This window comes from Hemitrygon akajei, chromosome 11, assembly GCF_048418815.1.
Source record: "Hemitrygon akajei chromosome 11, sHemAka1.3, whole genome shotgun sequence".
NCBI classification, from domain to species: Eukaryota; Metazoa; Chordata; class Chondrichthyes; order Myliobatiformes; family Dasyatidae; genus Hemitrygon; species Hemitrygon akajei.
This window is the reverse complement of record NC_133134.1, coordinates 146,896,813-146,919,273: the sequence shown is the minus strand read 5'-3', so window position 1 is coordinate 146,919,273 and position 22,461 is coordinate 146,896,813. Positions and strand designations below refer to the sequence as shown.

General features: G+C 38.6%; 1 protein-coding gene across 5 annotated transcripts in view; it reads right to left on the bottom strand.

Moving 5' to 3' along the window:
* The window catches only part of ptprt (protein tyrosine phosphatase receptor type T), a 1,512,449-nt gene that overhangs the window by 195,087 nt on the left and 1,294,901 nt on the right, over nucleotides 1-22,461 (bottom strand). For all 5 annotated transcript variants that reach the window (XM_073061878.1, XM_073061879.1, XM_073061880.1 and 2 more), the window contains one exon: nucleotides 9,598-9,733. In XM_073061878.1, the coding sequence (XP_072917979.1) occupies nucleotides 9,598-9,733 (136 nt within the window). The remainder of the gene's footprint in view (nucleotides 1-9,597; nucleotides 9,734-22,461) is intronic.

Sequence of the window (22,461 nt, the reverse complement as noted above, 5' to 3'; positions counted from 1 at the left end):
TAGATTTGATGTTAAAATAACTATTAAATAATAGCCCATTAGGTTTTCAAATGCCAGAAAAGCTCTACTTAGCAAAGGCCAATATACTAACATGCCTGGAAGGTCAATACTGTGCATTAACTTGCTAATGTGTATGATATAATTTAATGATTCTAAACTAGAAAGTGTCCATCACATGGAAAATGATGCATCATCTCATTGATATTCTACTCCTGCTAGTCAATCCTCAGAATAACAGGCCATGAAGAATGCAATGATCTACTCACTAGCTTGCTCGAGAGTGAATGATGGCTTGGAACCAAGCAGGGGTGGGTGAGGGGAACGTAAGGAAATTTAAAAGTTCGGCACAACTGAGAAACTACTTGGAGATTAGATCTAAAGCTCAGTCCAGTTTATTTTATTTCCTGTGCAGCGCTATACCAGCTTTGAATCATTTCTACCAGCAGACTTCTGTGTGTGCTGCATTAATGGCAAGCTCCAGAGGCTTACTGAAAAGACTGATTAAATCAATTCTTTTCCTGCACAATTACTAACACAGTCAATTCATCTTTCATGAGCTACATCATTTGTGATAGAATATTCTTCCTCAGTTTGCAAAGGTAAAGCCGACTTAAAAAATGCAAATTCAATTTAGAAGTATTTTAAAGAGACACAGTATCATTCCTGGGAGTTTCTAATGCTCTCAGACTTAGTATTGTAGTTTCTTTACATGACAGAAACATGAAAGTATTATTTATTTAACCTAAAGGCAAAATACAGCCCAGGGTGTGTAAATTGTGTAAGTTGCTCTCTTCTAATGCAAGGGAAAATAGTATGCTCACTAAAAATGACTTAATATACGGTCAGTTTTATACAATTGTGCAGAGAGCCTCGTTCAGCAGCCATTCCATTGGGGAACAGAATGATCCTGATGCAGGCAGCTTGGGCCATACTATCACATGTCTAGAGAGCCATCTTGGATTTTTCTGAACCTTGGAAAAGCATATTACAGACAGGAGAATCCTGATTTTTTTTTCAATACTCCCAAATTATTTGTGAAGAAAGAAGAGTAGAATTAAATCATTTTGATGCCAAGAAAATACTAGTGCTTTTGGTAATACATAGAGTGAATCCATTCTTATTAAGTCATGCATTCTATAATCTTTCTTTGCATTTTCTTTGCTTAGGATTACAATTTTGCACAATTTAACAAGTGAATTCTTCAAACAGTTCTGTTTTTCCTGCCCTTACATTTCCTTATGTATTTATTATTTTCTGGGTAGAATTAATAGCAGGTGATTTCACCCAGGTCTGTGCAAACATATGTGTTCTCCTAGTAAGAGTGGTCTAATGCTCCTGTTGGATTAGATTACGTGCAATTTTCCCTCCCTTTTCTTAGAAAAGTAGAGGGCTATGTGGTAGGGAAATTCTGGGCAGTACAACATTGTGTGCCCAAGGGCCTGTAATGTGCTGTAAATTTCTATGTTTCTGCAAATAGGTAGCTGTCCTCCATTTGGTATTGCCCTTGGACAATAGTTAACAAGAACATGTCAATACATTACAAACTCTGGCTATAATCTTGCAAGGCTTTTAATCACAGGTATAGGTATAAAGTCTAAGTACACTAAGCAGAATGCATTGCTATCTTGTTGCAAGACCAGATGTGTCTGTGGAGATAATTTTCTGTTATTCAGCGTAATTAATAATGAGATATAATCTGTATGAGGATATTTGCTGGGATAATTGTTACTCACAATTCATGTGAAGGTTTTAGATTTTGGAATCAAAAGCACAACTTTAAATTTGTGGGATACAACAACAAGGACTAATGGTGAACACCAAACTTTTAGAATAGCTAGAATGCTGGGATATAAATAACACTGATGTTTGATAACTAAGTGACGTGATATGTAGTATTAATTGGAAAATCAGAACCTGGCTGAGGGAGATGAATGGAGGGCCCTTGGATTACAGATGTTCAAATCATGCAAGCAGTGATACAGATGAATAAGGCCATTAAAATGCAAAACAAGTGCTAGGGTGAAACTAACATTAGCTTCAAATTGACGCAAAATTTATATTGAATACTAGTTAGATCACGGTTTTAATAGACGTGTAGATCTGATCATCTTACTTCATAAACACTTTGGACGCACTGGATAGGGTGAAAAAAGATATAAAAGGATGGCACCAAGGCTTTTGCCAATGAAGAAATGATGAACACATTGGCTACAAATGAGCTAATGGATGACTTTTAAATACTTAATTATTTTAATTGAGTGCAGAGAGTAATTACTTTATAGGGAAGGGCAGAATGAGAAGCCATCAATCTAATAGATAACCCAAGAAATCAGAAGAAGATTGGAAAGATATTTTTCTCCTCAGGGAATTGAAAAGAGGAGCTGGCTGCTCTAGGGTGTTTAGCTGAGATGAACTGTGCAGATACTTACAAATGAAAGCAAAGCAAGCAACTGAGAAAGAAAAGGACCAAATGAAGCAAGTAAATAACAATAATAACAAGAGTTATCGTGATGGGAGATTTTAATTTCCCAAAAATCAATTGGCATCTCCCTAGAGCGAGGTGTTTAGATGGGGTGGAGTTTGTTAGGTGTGTTCAGGAAGGTTTCTTGACACAGTATGTGATAAGCCTACAAGAGGAGAGGCTGTACTTGATATGGTATTGGGAAATGAACCTGGTCAGGTGTCAGATTTCTCAGCGGGAGAGCATTTTGAAAATAGTGATCATAATTCTATCTCCTTTACTTTAGCATTGGAGAGAGATAGGAACAGACAAGTTAGAAAAGTGCTTAATTGGAGTAAGGGGTATTATGAGGCTATCAGGCAGGAAATTGTTGGCTTAAATTGCGAACAGATGTTCTCAGGGAAAAGTATGGAAGAAATGTGGTAAATATTCAGGGGATATTTGTGTGGAGTTCTGTATAGGTATGTTCCAATGAGATAGGAAAGTTATGGTAGGGTACAGGAACTGTGGTGTACAAAGGCTGTAATAAGTCTAGTCAAAAAGAAAAGAAAGGCTTACAAAAGGTTCAGAGAGCTAGAGATCCAGAAGATTATAAGGCTAATAGGAAAGAGCTTAAGAAGGAAATTAGGAGAGCCAGAAGGGGCCATGAGAAGGCCTTGGTGGGCAGGATTAAGGAAAACCCCAAGGCATTCTGCAAATATGTGAAGAACAAGAGGATAAGACATGAAAGAATAAGACCTATCAAGTGTGACAGTGGGAAAGTGTGTATGAAACTGGAGGAAATAGTACAGGTACTTAATGAATACTTCACCAGTATTCACTATGGAAAAGGATCTTAGTGATAATCGTGATGACTTGCAGCAGACTGAAGAACTCGAGCATGTAGATATTAAGAAAGCAGATGTGGTGGAGCTTTTGGACCACCAGGACCACATGAGATGTACCCCAGGCTACTGTGGGAGGCAAGGGAGGAGATTTCTGAGCCTCTGGCGATGATCTTTGCATCATCAATGAGGATGGGAGAGGTTCCGGAGGATTGGAGGGTTGCCGATGTTGCTCCTTTATTCAATAAAGGGAGTAGAGATAGCCCAGGTAATTATAGACCAGTAAGTCTTACTTCAGTGATTGGTAGGTTGATGGAGAGGATCCTGAGAGGCTGGATTTATGTACACTTGGAGAAGTCTGATATGATTAGGAATAGTCAGCATGGTTTTGTCAAGGGCAGGTCGTGCCTTATGAGCCTGACTGAATTTTTTGATGATGTGACTAAACACATTGATGAAGGAAGAGCAATAGATATAGTGTATATGGATTTCAGCAAGGCATTTGATAAGGTACCCCATGCAAGGCTTATTGAGAAAGTAAGGAGGCATGGGATCCAAGGGGACATTGCTTTATGGGTCGAGAACTGGCTTTCCCTCAGAAGGCAAAGAGTGGTTGTAGACGGGTCATATTCTGCATGGAGTTCGGTGACCAGTTGTATTCCTCAGGGATCTGCTCTTCGTGATTTTAATAAATGACCTGGATGAGGAAGTGGAGGGATGGGTTAGTAAGTTTGCTGATGACACAAAGGTTGGGGTGTTGTGGATAGTGTGGAGGGCTGTCAAAGGTTACAGTGGGACATTGATAGGATGCAAAACTGGGCTGAGAAGTGGCAGATGGAGTTCAACCCACTTAAGTGGTTCATTTTGGTAGGTCAAATACGATGACAGAATATAGTATTAATGGTAAGACTCCTGGCAGTGTGGAGGATCAGAGGCATCTTGGGTTCTAAGTCCATAGGACGCTCAAAGCAGCTGCGCAGGTTGACTCTGTGGTTAAGAAGGCATACGGTGTATTGGCTTTCATCATTCGTGGAATTGAATTTAGGAGTCGAGAGGTAATGCTGCAGCTATATAGGACCCTGGCCAGACCCCACTTTGAGTACTGTGCTCAGTTCTGGTCACCTCGCTACAGGAAGGATGTGGAAACCATAGAAAGGGTGCAGAGGGTATTTACAAGGATGTTGCCTGGATTGGGGAGCATGCGTTATAATAGGTTGAGTGAACTTGGCCTTTTCTCCTTGGAATGAAGGAGGATGAGAGGTGACCTGATGGAGTTGTATAAGATGATGAGAGGCATTGATCATGTGGATAGTTAGAGGCTTTTTCCCAGGGCTGAAATGGTTGCCACAGGTTTAAGGTGCTAGGGAGTAGGTACAGAGGAGATGTCGGGGTAAGTTTTTTTATGCAGGGAGTGGTGACTGTGTGGAATGGGCTGCCAGCAACCGTTCTGGAGGCGGATATGATAAGGTCTTTTAAGAGACTTTTGGATAGCTACTTGGAGCTTACAAAAATAGAGGGCTATGGGTAAGCCTAGTAATTTCTAAGGTAGCAACATGTTTGGCATAACTTTGTGGGCTGAAGGGCCTATATTGTGCTGTAGGTTTTCTATGTTTCTGTAAAATCAGGCTCAAATTGAAAATTATTGTCAGGCATGTAAAAGTTTAGTGGAATGGCCTGCCTGCATGCTGTATATTTAAAGCAATTTTCTGGAAAGCTAAATCTTGCCACCATGCAATTTAGATATTTAATATATTCTATCAGTTTCCTACCTTCCAAAAATATATTTACCTTTCTGGTGAAGTTATAGGATGTTGCAAATCATACCAAATAGAGGTATGCTGTTCCAGGAATAGTTAACTCTTGGGAAATCACAGAGCATTTTTTCTATCCTCCTACAAGTGACTAATTTAATTGTACCACAAGAAATAGTATTCTGACATGAGCAGTTATATTTTTAATCATAAAGTAAACCTTAAACAAATGGGAGAAGTGAAAAGGTCATTTCATGTTTCATAGACATTAGTTATGTGCCTTTTGAAGCAGAAAATAGATTATATATTTTATGTTGAGTGATAAGTAAAACTGAGGTGGTTTGGTTTCCACAAAAGTGCTTATATCCTTTTATGAAGCTTATTGTGCTAAGATTACAGTGGTTTTAATTATTTTAACCAATTCATTTTACAAAACAAAAACACTGTGAATCTCAGCCTTAGACACAATTTATTGCATCAGCAATGCAATTTAGGTTCAAGAATAAACCCAAAATGAACTTTGGTCACTTGACTTAGGTTCGAGCTCTATTCAGGTTCTATTGAGGTGCTATTCGGATTTTATTCCTAAGATATTCATAACATTGGTACATGGATGGGAAAGGTCAAGAGGGATAAAGTCCAAAGCAGGCAGATGGGACTAACTCAGGTAGTAACTTGGTCAGCATGGATGAATTTGGGCTGAAAGGCCTGTTTCCATACTGTATAACACTATGATTCTCCAGCAGAAAATAACCTCCCTCAGGAATTCTGTTTATTTTTTGTGTGTACGGAGCAAAAATAAGTTAGATGGGGCAGACAAATAATTTATGAATGATGCTATTTGTTTCTTTTTCACAGGCCTGGATTCTGGAATTTTCAAGAAGTCAGGAAGCAGGTATCACAACTGCAGGAGGGATTTTAAACCAGCTGCCTGAGAGTCTCTGTACTGCCAGAGTCCATTTATTTTGCTTAGGGGTCATTAATATCCCAAAGAAGCCTTCAGCTAAATACTTAGTAAGTACAATTGAACACCAAACACTCTCCAAATGACATCTCCATCAAGGACAGTGCAAATGTTAAATGGTCATTAATAAAACTGGCAGTACAACCGATCATTGATTAAACATCCAGCAAACCATGATAGCCAAGGGAGACGGCCAGCTGTTTTAACAGAGAACCAGCTGGTTTGACAGAAAACAATTTATCTGTCATACTAAGTTGACTTAAAACATATTTGGGAAAGTACATAATAATACAATTCTGTTTACAGCTTAATTTAACAGCCAGATTTTAATCAATTTAAATACTAAACTGTACCTTTGAACTGAGGGGAGAGCGATATTATATATTGGGGCTAAATAAGATCCATGTTGACAGTACACTGCTATCTTTGGTACTCAGTTTGACTCATATAATGGGGATGACCAATAAAACTATTTATTTGAAATTTCCTCTTCTTATGATCTTCAATCCTATGTAAATCTTGCCATTGCACTTTGGTACTATTACAATATTCTCAGTTTGGGCAGAAGTGCAAAAGTTAAGCTTTGCTGAATTGTAGTCCTGAGCAGATCTCATTATTTCCCATAGAATGAATGTGTAATGTTTCCACACAACATTATTTTTGCTGCAGTTTTGGCAGACGTGTTAATCCTTTAGCATAAATGAATTATATTTTCTATTAACATAGCAATAATATGTCATTATTAGAGTGTTGCATGATTTTTCATTAATATAGCCTATTGTCAATCTGGCTAATTTCTTTGTTCATATTGGTGTGCAATATAATGCCATACACCACCATGTTTGATGATTTAACTTGACGGGCAACCGTTCATTAGAATTAGGAAATGGCTGTAACCCAACCAGCTCAATTCATAAAATATACATGATGATAAGACGAAACATCAACCTATAGCCTGATTAAAAGTATTACAGTAACAGTCTTTTCCATCTACATCAGGAAAACCTAGAAATCAGAAGTTGTTGGAAATGCATACAGGCCATAAAGCTTGACAAGGAACAACTCCATGGAGAGTATGGACCCAAAACATGAATGTTTTTTGCCTGATTTCAGAAAGCTGTTGGACTACCATTTTATTTCCTTAATTTTTATTTCAGATTTCTAATGTTTACATTCTTTTTTCATTTTTAAAGACATAAATGTAGAATGCACAAGGTAACATTGAAATGATTGGGATACTAGTGAAGAAACTTCAGTTTGTATATGTCTAATAGTGTTCCAACACATCTCAAAATACACTTTCTACTGGATTAACTGTAAGGTAAATAAAACAAATAATTTGTATACAGCAAATTATCACATAGAATAGATGACCAGCTAATCTATTTTTATTGTTGTTAGTTTAAGGGAGAATATAGGTTGGAAAATATAAGCAATAGGATCTAAACAGATGGGATATTGGTTTAATGGATAATCCAAAAGATTCATTTTCAATTTTATTCCTGCTGTTATTAATTTAGATTATGCTTTCAAATCCAGGAACAATCTTAAATCTACAGCTAGCTGATTCAGCAGTGAGACAGCAGTAATTCCCTCCTTCTTCCTCTTCCCATAGCCCCCGAAGCCAAGTTAATATTTATAAGGAGAACAGCATAATCTGCTGCATGACTGCTATATCATAAAAAAAAGTTTATCTCCAGTCTAGAATTATATTTTTACCCCTATAGGAAATACATGCAAGTAGGCTATTAAATTGAGGCTATTAAATTGAGTTTGCCTCAGTCTTCAACAAAATCCTCCTTCACATTTACCAGTAGTCCTGAAAATGGAAAGGATAAAGACAGGAAACAGAGCCCTAGTGAGTTTAAAGGGAGCATGGAAGCCAGCTGCTAAGACACAATTTTTCAACTATCAGAACTGAAGAAAAGCTACCTGTTATAGAAGCCCTGATGGTTTCACCTCTTATTCAAGATTGTAGAAGGTAAACAGAGCACAGCATTGACTCAAGTGAAACCAACTGACTGAGCTCACTTGTAGTTCATTCCTGGGACCCTGCTTATCAGAGGATTCGTTTTAATTGGCCCATCAGTTAATTGAGCCAGCTGCTTATTTGGAACAACTCTTAAAGAACTAAAACAAATTGAGAAAATAGTTGGATCTCTTCATTTATTTTGGACACTGAATCACTCAATGAGGAGAACAGCCTTTTGCCAAACAGTTTCTAACTCAAGGTAATTGTGAGCATTTGTGTGGCCGTTAGACTACACACAGTGCTTAAAGTGAACTGTTTTAAATAGAGTCAGTTGCATGTGTTTGTGTTCAAAAATCAGTAATATTTGTCACTGATTGTTGTTGAGAAGTGAGCAGTAAGACAATTTTGAACTGTATTGATCACTGTGATTTCAAATATTCAGGCATGGAGATGCCAGAAATGGCCAGGAGTGAAAATGAAGTGAGTTCACTTCTTCAAAAAGTTAAGAACTAGGAAGAATTTGAAGGTATTGATAATCATCCTGAATGATACAATGAAAAGGAAGATTTGGAAGATGCAATTGTTGAAAGCATTGTATAAAGGCAGTCCATTATCTCTGCACTGATTTTGTGTACGGTCAATCAAAAGAACACAGTAGCATACACTGGATTAATTCCTCCATCGATAACTATTAAGGAACTAATACACAGTTTTATAGTGGTATTGGTAAAGTTCTAATTTGATTAGTATTTAATTTAAATTCATATATTGTTACTTAGTTAAATGGTAGTTTGTCTTTTTATACCATTTTATACTATTTCCATGAAACTTTACTTCATTGGGACAGCTACTAAACTGGCCCAAAATGTATTGGTCCCGATGTGCCCCAATTAACTTGAGTCCATTGTATTTAAGTTCTGCCTTGGTTTGGGATTTACTTCCTGCTTTGATACAGGGAGGTTAAAATAAATGGAGAAAATGTGAATCAAATTCTAAACAATTGCTTTGGCCCTAGCTTTATCAAATCATTTCAAATTCCACGGAAGCTTGGGTTTCAAACCTGATCAGGATATTCCCTTACAAATGCAAAAACAGGTTAGATTTGGTCAAGATTTAGAAAAATGGCACATCTTATCAATGAACATATCAATCCTGCCTCTTCTAGGTGTAGATGAGAAATGTTTCCATGAACTTACTTTTATCGGTATATATATCTTGCATTTCTTCACGATTTGGTGTCCTCAATGGCTTTTCATTTTAAGCCACGAAGAAAATTAACATATTTGATCAACAGATAAAATTTGCTCTGTTACCCAGAACTACGGTGAGTCAAATAGTTGGGTTGCTTTTCTACCAAAATACACCTGGGAAATGACTGAATAAATTGCACAAGATTGCATCTATTCGCATTCCTACATTTGTGGACAACTTAGCCAAAGCAATATCTAAATCACTTTTAAATGTACAGTTGGCCACTAAACCGGAAATCTAAATCATTAATTGGGTCTCAGTGCCTACTTCTTTTCCCATTTGTTAGGTGTGAATAATATCACTGAAATACATTTATCATTTCTTAAAGTCCTGTTGCATAAGTTGAACAGCAATTTCTCTTTGACTAAACCTACCGTTTTTTAACTATTAGCATGACTCCCAGCATGATGATAACAAACATTAAAATTCCTGCAATAACTCCAGCCATTTTCACTGTGTTATCAACTTGCTTTTCTGGCTCCACTGTATTGGAGTTCTGTGTTGAAGCACCTGAAATGAGAAACATCACAGAATTAATAAGACCTTTGAACTGAATCTGACTTCATGGGATTTTCCAATAAAAAGAGCTAAATTAGACAAGTAAGTATTTCTTAAAATTAAAATAAAAGTTGATTTCAGTAAAGTATATAATATTCCTAATGGACTTGAAACGATGGAGGCTGGGGGGTATTTTCCTAGTCTAGAGACTTGTCAAATGTTGGTCTTAGACTTGATAAAGGGTCTACCATCTAGAAGTAGATTTTTTAAGATCTCTTAAAGGGTTGTGAATTTTTGTGCTTCTATGTTGTTTAAAATATTGAAAGCAAAGAATATATAAATCTCTGGATACCAAGGGAATCAAAGAATATGGAGACAGTGTAAGGAGATGAATTGAGGCAAAATATCAGCATGCTCTTCTCTGATGTCTCCATAGATGCAAATGTGAAAGGACTATTCCTATTTCTTTATGATTTTATATTCCTATTTTTTGGGCTATATTTTGTTTTTCTTTATGCATTTCATGAAGGTGTTTATAACATCACTGGATACCAGTGCTTTAAATAATCTAAGCAAATAGCAAAGAGATGAATAGCGAGAGTATTCTATGAAATAGATCTTTTCAAAAACAAAGATGAACTGAAAAAAAATGAAGAATCTATAGTTTTTACCCTTGGTGCAATAGCTTGTTTGATCTTTAGGTTTCAAGGGATTTTAATGCTAAACAGTTGGTGTGATAATAAAATGACTTGTTGTTTAAAACTCTTCCCTAGTGCATAAATTTGATCTGGTCCACACAAATGGTATTGAATATTGCACGAGTGATAAAGGAGTTTTGTTAAATTTCAGTGAAGTTCTTGCTGTTGATGGATCAGTGTAGAAAGACAGTTTTTTTTTAGAATTACAGGATGGTACCAGTCCTTCCCAGCCCAAAGAGCCCGTACCACCCAATTACACCCACATGACTAATTAACCTACTAACCCATACATCTTTGGAATGTAGGAAGAAACAGGAGCTCCATATAAGAATAATTTTAAACTGCTTAATAACATATTTGATCCACATTTTCTGATAGTGGGCAAGTCGAAATCATAATTTGTACCCAGGGTATCCTGGGATTTTGGGTGGCACCTTGCTTCAGCAGGATTCATCTTGACACAGAATCATCCTTCAGATTTTCCTCAGTCAGGTCATGGGAGAGTCAGCTACCCACATGTATATTTTGTTGAGACAGGTAGGAGTTAGAAGGTATTCCTGAAACACCATAAAAATTCTGTTCTTTATAATATTGAAAAGCATTAGGAATTCATGTACTATTTGAGAACTGGCACGAGTTTTACTTTGATGCCTACAGAAGTTCTTAAACGTTTATCTGAATAAGGTAGTTAATCTAATAAAAGCCATGGGTCAAAAAGAAAACATTCAACAGAATGGCATTGTGAACTTTGCTTTATAATGATTGGATAGGATTAGTAAAGTCAATGAAACAGGAATTGTAGGTGCCAATGGCACATCTCTTTTTCGTCTTTAATCCAGGGCAAGAATGAGCACAGATTTGGTTTTACTGGAGTTTTATTATAACACTATGCATTCTCATACAATTATTGACAAACAGAAATAAAATTGTTTGACTAACTGACTCAGATTTGGAGCAGTGTATTGCAATCAATGGAATTAGTAATACAATGAAGGAAGACTTTCTAGTGTGATGTTGTTAATTCGAAACTTGCATGGTTTATTTGTGAGGTGGATTGTAAACTCATTCACAGTAATTTCTCAGTCATTATCTGACTTCTAATTTTGTTTATAAAGTTAATGAAGGCCCTAAAAGACTGATGAACAATACTCAGGAAATGGCAGGAAAAGTTGGTCTGTACAGTTCCTGAAAATATTTGGGAGCTGTTGAACAGAGAAATTCTTCCCTGATAATGAACAACTCATTTAAATTCTCTACCCTAATTTTTTCCCCAAAATCAGTAACACTGGAAAATATATACTGTCATACATATTTACACTTTATAACTATTCCCATATTTGTATTGAATAAAAACCCATCATAAAATATATTCATTTATAACTACATAAGTTATACACACTTATAACACACATTAAAATACATAGATATTCAAATTTATTATAATAATGCATAATTTCTTATTTGCAAAATATAGATAAATCTAACTATTTATATGCATATCCAAATTTACATAAAACTGTCACGAGAACACTCAGATTTGCTTTCTTTTTTTCAACACAAATCCATGCATTATGGTAATTAGGAAAAGTTGTTGCAGGATTTTCCGACTGCCTTAGCGGGCAAGAATTGTGTGGTATTGATCCATTTATATCAGAAACTACCCGTTTCCACTGCATTAACTGTTTAAAAGTGCTTCAGTAATGGGGGGAGTGGGAAGAATTTGTGGGTGTTAGGGATGGATTGGGAGTATTGCAGCCCAAGGAAAGAGACAGCAGGAAATGGAAGTGGAGCATGAGTCTTTGGGCTGGTGATAGGGGTGTAATAATTTCTGTCAGCAAGGAAAGAGCAAACAGATATAGTTCCAATTGCTAATTACAATTCAGTAACTCACGCTGTAATATAGGTAGTTAGATTCACATATACCGTATATTAGTTAAGTTTAAGATTGAGATTGACTATGATCAATACTACATGCAAGCTCTCAAATTTCACAACAGGCGCACAGCTTTTAAAAAGAAGAATATTTGGCCAAAGACCATTAAACCAAGCCCAGGCACTTTTAGGAGAATAGAGTTGGCAAGGAATGAGAAGAAGAAAAGTGATCTTTTCCAAGCATCTGAATTTAGGTTGTTTAATATTAGTTAATCTGAAAAATAACTTTAACATGTAGTAAAACAGAATACGTCTCATGATCACTTTCAGATAGTTAGTTGTAAAACATTAATTTTAATGGGATAGAATATGTCAATTAAACATTGACATTATTAAATAAATTGTAAGAATGAGTGAGATGATAACATAATAATAACTGCTCTTTGAAAGTCTTCATGTGAAGTGTTTGGTCATGATTCAGTAACAGTAAGCGACTTGTTTTTGTTTACATTTGGTACAGAATGCTGCAGGAGATAGTGTTCTTGCTTGTCTTCTTAGAGTCATAGAGACATTTATTTATTTATTGTATTTATTGAGATACAGCATGGAATAGGCTCTTTCGACCCTTTGAGGCATGCTGCCCAGCAATTCTCCAATTTAACGCTAGCCTAATCACGGGGCAATTTACAACGACCAATTAACCTACCAACCAGTATGCTTTTGGACTGTGATAGGAAACTGGAATGCCTGGAGAAAACTCATGAGCAAACGCAGAGAATGTGCGTTACAGGCAGCAGTGGGAATTGAACCCAAGTTGTCTGTACTGTAAATCATTGTGCTAACCACTATGCTACCACATAAAGAAAGATATTGCCTAGAAACAGGCCTATTGTTCCACCCTATCACCATTCTTTCACTAATCCTTCCCACACCCATTTTATTTTCTCTACATTCACATCGACTCTCTTCCAGATTCTATAAGCTCATTCACACGCTCAGGACTATTTACAACTGACCTACCAACAACACACACATCTTTGGGATGTTGGTAAAAACTGGAACACCCACAAGAAGCTCATGTGGCCACAGGGAGAACACGTGAACTCCACACAGACAACATCCAATGCCAGATCGACAGCACTAGAGGTCATGATTGAATTTGAGCAGCTCAGCATAGTAGGAATCGTGGGTTTGGAAGATGTTGCCAAGCTAAACTTGGGAAGTAATAATGGTGCATTTTGCATGTGTAGCCACAGTATGCAGTGCCAATCAAACTGTTATTGATGATGTCAAGCATGGGTTCCCAACCTGGGCTCCATGGACCCCTTGGTTAATGGTAGAGGTCTATGGCACAAAAAGGTTGGGAACTCCTGGTGACAAGCAATATTGCTGGATTGCTACTCATCCAGGCAAGGGGAAACTATTCCATCATATTCTTGAAATTTGCAGGTGACAGAACCATGCCACATGCCACAGAATACCCAGAATCTGACTTGCATTTTTTGTGGCCAGTCCAATTTAATTTCTGACCAATGATGACTACCAGAATGTTGAATAGGAGAGTGTGGGGAGAATATTAGCAAAAGTAATTCATCAGGAAGACACACAAAATGCTGGAGGAACTCAGCTGGCCAGGCAACATCTATGGAAATGAGTACAGTTGATGTTTCGGGCTGAAACCCTTTGGCAGGACTGGAGAAAAAAAGCTGAAGAGTAGATTTAAAAGGTGAGGGGAGGGGAGAGAGAAACACAAGGTGGTAGGTGAAACCTGGAGGGGGAGGGATACAATAAAGAGCTGGGAAGTCACTCCCACTCCAGTTTTCACCTACCACCTTGAGCTTCTCTCTCCCCTACCCCCTCCTTTTAGTTCTACTCCTCAGTTTTTTTTTCTCCAGTCCTGCTGAAGGGTTTCAGCCTAAAATGTCAACTGTACTCTTCCATAGGTGCTGCCTGGCCTGCTGAGTTCCTGTAGCATTTCTGATTTCCAGCAGCTACAGATTCTCTCTCATTTATGAATGTCAAGAAGAAGTGGTTAGGTCTTCTTTGAGACCACTGCAAGGCACAAAGGTGGAATGAATATTCCTTTCCACTTATCAGTCTGTGCCTGAATATTGTCTTGGTTGCGTGTAGATGCAAATCACATCGCTTTCTGAAGAGTGGCAAATGGAAAGCAAAGCTGTGCAATAACCAGTGAGCATTCCCACACTCAACCTTGGTATACCAGGATGATTGTTCATGAAGTAATTGAAGTGATTGGACCTTTGACAGTGTGCTGGAGCTGGGACAATTGATGAGCAACATCGAATGTAAACCTGTTACTGAGGCTCAAGTATGTAAGTACATGTTGTGGTTATTTGTTAACCGGTGGTCTGAAACTCTCTACAAGATGCTTACCAGTTTTATATATTGCCACTTCCTAACATATTAAATGGCAAACTACTGAAAAATTTCTCTATGTTCTTTCTCGAGCTACCTATAACTGCCATCTCAGACATTTAACTCTCTCAATTTGCCTCTCCAACATAATAACTCAATAACTTTTAGTCTTTTAGCCTAGAAATTACTTCACACAATTCCAACTAAAACTGATCTGTGACGTTGAAATTTGGTTTAAGTCAGATTTGAGCAATTCTTTGCACTTTCTTGTTTTCAATATATATTTTTTTAGGCGGAGTTGTTATTTTCCTGACCACCTTTCTTAATTCATGTAAAACTCCCCCAAATACAGCACCAGCAATGCAACATGTAAAATTAATCTCCAGTAAGACTTTAATTTCATTCATTTGAGTTGACAGTTCTTACTTACTGATCAAAGACTCAGGCTTTACTCACTCTCTTTCTCCTGAATCCATGCTATTTAAAGGACCAACATTACATCTCCTGTCATCGCACAAACTTTGAATGACTGCAAACTCAATCACAGCCTCACATATGCTCCTGAACTGCTTTGTCTATGGAGGCCATTGTCATGATCACTCTCCGTTCCCTAACCTTAGGTCACTCCAAGTTGCTGCTGATTTTTGCCACTTGTCATAGTTCATTGCAGCATTAGGGAAGTCACTCAAACTTCATATTCCAGTCGAAGCTTCATCTACTTCTCCTTCACCCATACGGTAACATGCAGGATGTTGCAGTCTACCCAACAGACTTTACTTGTGTCCCTTCAAAGATCTCCCTGAAGTAATCCTACCAAGAGAACCTGGTTCTATCCTTTGCACCCATCCTTCAGGCATTGATCTTCCAGAACATGTCCCAATCCCAATTATCACCTGAAAGCATTTTCATAATCTACTTAATGCAACACCTCATCATTCAGTAGAAGCACTTCCGTACAGTTAAAATCATGGAGATCGTAGTGAGGCATTTTCCTTTATGGGATGGTCAAATCCACTAACCAACCTCTCTATTCAGGTTATTACTTCATTTTGCTGGCAGTTCTTTAAGGACCACAGGTTAGGCTGCGTGGTATCAAAGACTGACAATTATGTAAAGAAAACTATCATTAAGTGCATTCGGAGCTGTGACAAATACATTTTTGGACTGTTAGGGAGTCAAAGATCATGGAATGTGGTATAATGTGGAGCTGAGAGCAAAGACCATATTAGCTACATTTTTATGACTGAGAGACCCTCCAGCTCCTATTTTGTGCCCAAACAGACAATCCACCCTTATTGCACAGATAACTTAGCAGGACAAATCTAGCCCTGAAAGTGAATTGTTTAGACTCTAGTGGATGCTATGTCAAAGCAGGTCTGACTCCCTTATTTTCATGTTCATAACTTCTAATGTTTGCTTCAGCTGGGTATCCTGAATGCTTGTTTCATGCCTTGCTGGGTGATAATTTTCAAAGAGTACTGCACATTTACTTCTTATCCACCAAATATGAGGCTTTGCACTCTTGATGTGACCCTCTCTAATTCAGCGAGACTAAGCGTGGACTAGATGACAATTTTGCAGAGTGCCTGCAGTCTGTCTGCAAGGGCCTCCTTAACTTCCAGCTGCATGTCATTTTGACACCTATTCCCACTACCACACTACCCTGTCTGTCCTTGGCCTTCTCTATAGTCCTGATGAGGCCAAATGCAACACTTCATATTCTACCTGGGTACTCTACAATCCAATGGTATGAACACTGAATTTTCCAATTTTGGGTAACCTACACTGCATGCTCTCAGTCCTACCAGTGCATTAAACATATTTCTCTGCTCACTTTTCCCATTCAATTCCCCCAATTCCCAACTTACTTAGGTTTGTTGCCCTCCCCCGGCCGGCTCTGTCTTGGTCTATTCTTCCTCTCTTCTCTATTTAGTTTCATCCACCCATCATTCTCTCCATTATCTAGTTCAACTTAGTCTCTGTATTCCCTCTCCTCTCCCCCACGTTAGTCCATCGTTCTCCACCTCACCTGGTTCCACCTCCTTCCCACTTCCTTATATTGGGTACCTTCCCTTTACGCTCTCAGTCTTGATGCAATGCCTCAGCCTGAAATGTCAACCATACCTCTGCCCCCACAGATGTTGCTTCATCTACTGTACTCTTCCAGCAGTTTGTGTTTTGCTCCAGATTCCTGTTTCTACAGTCACAGAGCAACGCAGCATGGATACAGACCCTTTGGCTCAATAAGTCCATGCTGACCACCATACACACACAGCAAGACCCAATTTCCTATGCTCAGCTATATCCCTTCATCTCAAATTATACTACAGTGCAGTCTCCAATTCAAATTTAATAATGGCCAATGTAGTATTAGATCAGCATGCCACATTGTCTGATCTCTTGGCATGGTGACATTTTGAGAGAAAGTGCAGCAAATGTCACAAACCTTAATTTGTCAGAGAGAAAACGAGCCTGTGATATTTCACAGCCCCCATACACACATACCCATGTCAATGGGATGACTATGAGCATCAGGAAAATTAATCACACCAAAATTCCTTTAATGGATTATGGATTCCCTGTTTTACAAACCCCAGGAGTATGAATATACTCGCAGCACACATGTAGGGATTGAATTTTTTTGTTTTTTAATTTGTGATTCAATTTATTAGTGTTTATTAAAATTTTATTGCATTGGGCAAAGTTGACGATCAGAAAACACAGGCAAAAGGGTGCATTAACTTTTTGATCTTGATAAACAGAACTTTGAGAACTTTTCCAGGTAATGTTATTTGTGAGAGGGAACAGCATACTTGTACAATTTTTGAGGTAGTGTCATCATTGAATGTAAACAGAATACTTCCAGCAGACAAAACCATTTATCTCAGAACTTCCCTCAAGGACAATGGCCATTTTATTCATTATTTATCAAGCATGAAATGAATGACATATCATTTTCATAAACCAGTGACAAATGAAATAACTCTTCTGCAATGTAGCAGACTTCCTGCTGCAGGGTATCAATTATGAAAAGGTTCACTTGTGCCCGACTTCACATTCCTTCCCTCCTCGTGATTTAGGTTCATTTTAATTAAAGTTTCTGTTAGTTATTGCCATCAAAACTGCTTCTGAAGTTGAGACTGGTTTCATTAATGTGTGATGCACTTTGTAGGTGCTCTGACTTGCTACTTTGATAACAATCAAAGAAATTATAAATCTGCAGCATTTGTAGCAGTTCAGAATTTTTCTTAATTACTTCTGCAGAGGGCCCTTCATGTTAGAAGCATAGAAACATAGAAAACCTACAGCACAATACAGTCCCTTCAGCCCACAATGCTGTGCCGAACATGTCCTTACCTTAGAATTTACCTCGGGTTACCCATAGCCCTCTATTTTTCTAAGCTCCATGTACCTATCCAGGAGTCTCTTAAAAGACCCTATCGTATCCACCTCGACCAGCGTTGCCGGTAGCCCATTCCACGCACTCACCACTCTCTGCATAAAAAACTTACCCCTGACATCTCCTCTGTACCTACTTCCAAGCACCTTAAAACTGTGCCCTCTCGTGTTAGCCATTTCAGCCCTGGGAAAAATCCTCTGACTATCCACACGATCAATGCCTCTCATCATCTTGTACACCTCTGTCAGGTTACCTCTCATCCTCCAGTTGCTCCAAGGAAAAAAGGTTGAGTTCACTCAACCTATTCTCATAAGACATGCTCCCCAATTCAGGCAACATCCTTGTAAATCTCCTCTGCACCCTTTCTATGGTTTCCACATCCTTCCTGTAGTGAGGCAACCAGAACTGAGCACAGTATTCCGAGTGAGGTCTGACCAGGGTCCTATATAGCTGCAACAATACCTCTCGGCTGTTAAACTCAATCCCATGATTGATGATGGCCAATACACCGCATGCTTTCTTAACCACAGAGTCAACCTGCGCAGCTGCTTTGAGTGTTCTATGGACTTGGAATCCAAGATCCCTCTGATCCTCCACACTGCCAGGAGTCTTACCATTAATACTATATTCTGCCCTCATATTTGACCTACCAAAATGAAGCACCTCACACTTATCTGGGTTGAACTCCATCTCCACTTCTTGCCCAGTTCTGCATCCTATCAATATCCTGCTGTAACCTCTGACAGCCCTCCACACTGTCCACAACACCTCCAACCTTTGTGTCATCAGCAAATTTACTAACTCATCCCTCCACTTCCTCATCCGGGTCATTTATAAAAATCACAAAGAGTAGGGGTCCCAGAACAGATCTCTGAGGAACACCACTAGTCACCGACTAAATGCAGAAGATGACCCATCTACAACCACTCTTTCCCTGCTGTGGGCAAGCTAGCTCTGGATTCACAAAGCAATGACCCCTTGGATCCCATGCCTCCTTACTTTCTCAGCAAGCCTTGCATGGGGTACCTTATCAAATGCCTTACTGAAATCCATATACATTACATCCACGGCTCTACCTTTATCAATGTGTTTAGTCACATCCTCAAAAAATTCAGTCAGGCTCATAAAGCATGACCTGCCTTTCACAAAGCCATGCTGACTAACCTCCAATCCTCTGGAACCTCTCCTGTCTCCATTGATGATGCAAAGATCATCACCAGAGTCTCAGCAATCTTCTCTCTCACCTCCCACAGCAGCCTGGGGTACATCTCGTCCGGTCCTGGTGACTTATCCAACTTGATGCTTTCCTCTTCCTTAATATCTACATGTTCAAGCTTTTCAGTCCATTTTAAGTCATCCCTACAATTGCGAAGATCCTTTTCCATAGTGAATACTGAAGCAAGGTACTCATTAAGTACCTTTGCTAGCTTCTCCGGTTCCATACACACTTTCCCACTGTCACACATGATTGGTCCTCTTCTTTCTCATCTTATCCTCTTGCTCTTCATATACTTGTAGAATGCCTTGGGATTTTCCTTAATCCTGTCTGCCAAGGCTTTGCCATGGCCCCTTCTGGGTCTCCTAATTTCTTTCTTAAGCTCCTTCCTACTACCCTTATAATCTTCATTACCTAGTTATTATCTATCATTACCTAGTTTTTTGAATCTTTCGTAAGCTCTTCTTTTCCTCTCTAGATTTACAACAGTCTTTGTACACCACGGTTTCTGTACATTACCATTCTTTCCCTGTCCTTTGGAATGTACCTATGCAGAACGCCACACAAATATGCCCTGATCATTTGCCACATTTCTTCAGTACGTTTCCCTGAGGACATCTGTTTCCAATTTATGCTTCCAAGTTCCTGTCTGATTGCCTCATATTTCCCCTTTCTCCAATTAAACGTTTTCCTAACTTGTCTGTTCCTATCCCTCTCCAATGCTATGGTAAAGGAGATAGAATTGAGAATACTATCTCCAAAATGCTTTCCAACTGAGAGATCTCACACCTGACCAGATTCATTTCCCAATACCATATCAAGTACAGCCCCTCCTCTTGTAGGCTTATCTACATATTGTGTCAAGAAACCTTCCTGAACCCAGCTAACAAACTCCTTGCAATCTAAAGCCCTTGATCTAGGGTGATGGCAATCATTATTTGGGAAGTTAAAATCTCCCACCACGACAACTCTATTATTATTACTCCTTTCCAGAATCTGTCTCCCTATCTGCTCCTTGATGTCCCTGTTACTACTGGGTAACATCTAGAAGAGCTATAGACCTCTTCCTGTTCCTAACTTCCACCCACAGAGACTCCATAGACAATCCCTCCTTTTCTGCAGCTGTGACACTATCTCTAATTAACATTTTCTTTATTTTGTTTTTGCTTTGGCTCATTTTCATCTATGGTTTCATTCTCTTGCAGCCATTCTCATTCACATTCCCATTAACTTCACCTTGATTTTCCTACTACTCACCCATGTGAGGAGTTATTTACGATAATCAATTAACCTATTAATCAGGATGTGGAAGGAAATATAAGGCTAAGCAACCAGACAGAGAATATAAAGACTTCGGCTGAGCAGCACCAGAAGCTCGAACAAATCAGGGTCACTGGAGCTGTAAGATATGAGCCCTACCTGATGCACTATTTCCCTACCTACATGGATCTTTTACTATTTTTTCACCATCATCAGATTGGGATGATCTATCGTGCATTTTGAAAGTCATGTACATAAGAACATAAGAGATAGGAGCAGGAGTAGGCCAATCGGCCCCTCAAGCCTGCTCCGCCATTCAACAAGATCATGGCTGATCCAATCTTAACTCTAGTTTTCACCGAATCCCACAAGGCAACAGTGCCAACCAACAGGGCACCATGCCGCCCATTTTATTTTATTATTCATCCCGCCCAAACCCATGTGATCACCCGGGGGAAAAAAACGAGTTGCTAATTGAGGAGAAAAAATCTGGAAAATTCCTCTCTGACCCATCCAGGCTATCGAAAACTGGTCCAGGAGATCACATGGCTGATCTAAACCTAGCCTCATGTCCACTTACCTGCTCACTCACCGTATCCTCTAATGCCATTTTTATCCAGGAAAATGTCTATCTCCGTTTTGAATTTATTGAGTGTAGTAGCTTCCACAGCTCTCTGGGGCAGTAAATTCCACAGCCCCACTACCCTCTGAGTAAAGAAATTTCTCCGCATCTCAGTCCTGGAACGGCATCCCCTTATTTTAAGATTATGCCCCCTAGTCCTAGGTTTACCCATCATTGGGAACATTCTCCCCACATCCACTCGATCAAGCCCCTTCACAATCTTATATGTTTCAATAAGATCGCCTCTCATTCTTCGGAACTCCAATGAGTAGAGTCCCAATCTACTCAACCTCTCATCATACATCAACCCACCCATCCCCGGAATTAACCTAGTGAACCTTCTCTGCACTGCCTCTAGAGCCAGTATGTCCTTTCTTAAATATGGACACCAGAACTGCATGCAGTACTCCAGGTAGAATATGCTGAACAGTAAAATGTAAATTTGCATGGTTAACATTTAATGTAATGGAGTCTTATAGAGAGAAAAAAATCCAAGTAGGCCTTTGTGAGTGTTTTTACTCCATTTTAGTAATATTTAATTATATTGGATGACTCTAGACCTTTCTACGTTACTTCACTGAATCTATTAAAGCTGTCAAACAATACCTGTAGGTAATAATGATTCATCAAAAAAATCTTTCAAAATCAACTTAAGTAAAAGAAGGAAATCAGACAATTAGCTTTCTGTCTTCAATTCAACCTTTCTGGATATTTCTACAAAATATGGTTTCCTACTGTTTTGAACACATCATGAATCTATATGTTAAGTAGTTTACTGGTTAAAATAGATTGCAAGATTCTCCAAATCCTTATAATTTTTTTCATACAACACTGTTGCAGCCAGATTGGAGAACCTTTGTCTTCTATTAGAATGAGCTACAATTTTAGATGTGTGTTCCACTGATCAAGTAGGTAGCAGGAGTTTAATAAAAATGATAAAAATGATTGTCAAACATACATCCATCATCAATAGTCAGTTACAACTAATAAATAAGGGACAAAAATTATTCTTCAGTGTGTCATATTGAAGAGCACACATATAAGATATTGGAGGAATTCAACAAGTCAGGCAGTATCTTTGGGAAAGAAACAGCTGACATGTTGGGGTTAGACCCTTCTTTACCAGTCCTGGTGAAGGGTCTTGGCCTGAAATGTTGATTGTTTACAGTGGAGTAAAAGCAATTGCAGAAATGTGGTAGAGGAATTGGCCAAAGTTGATTGGAAGGGGACACCAGCAACAATGATGGTAGAGCAGCAATAGCTGGAGTTTCTGGGAATAATGCAGAAGGTGCAGGG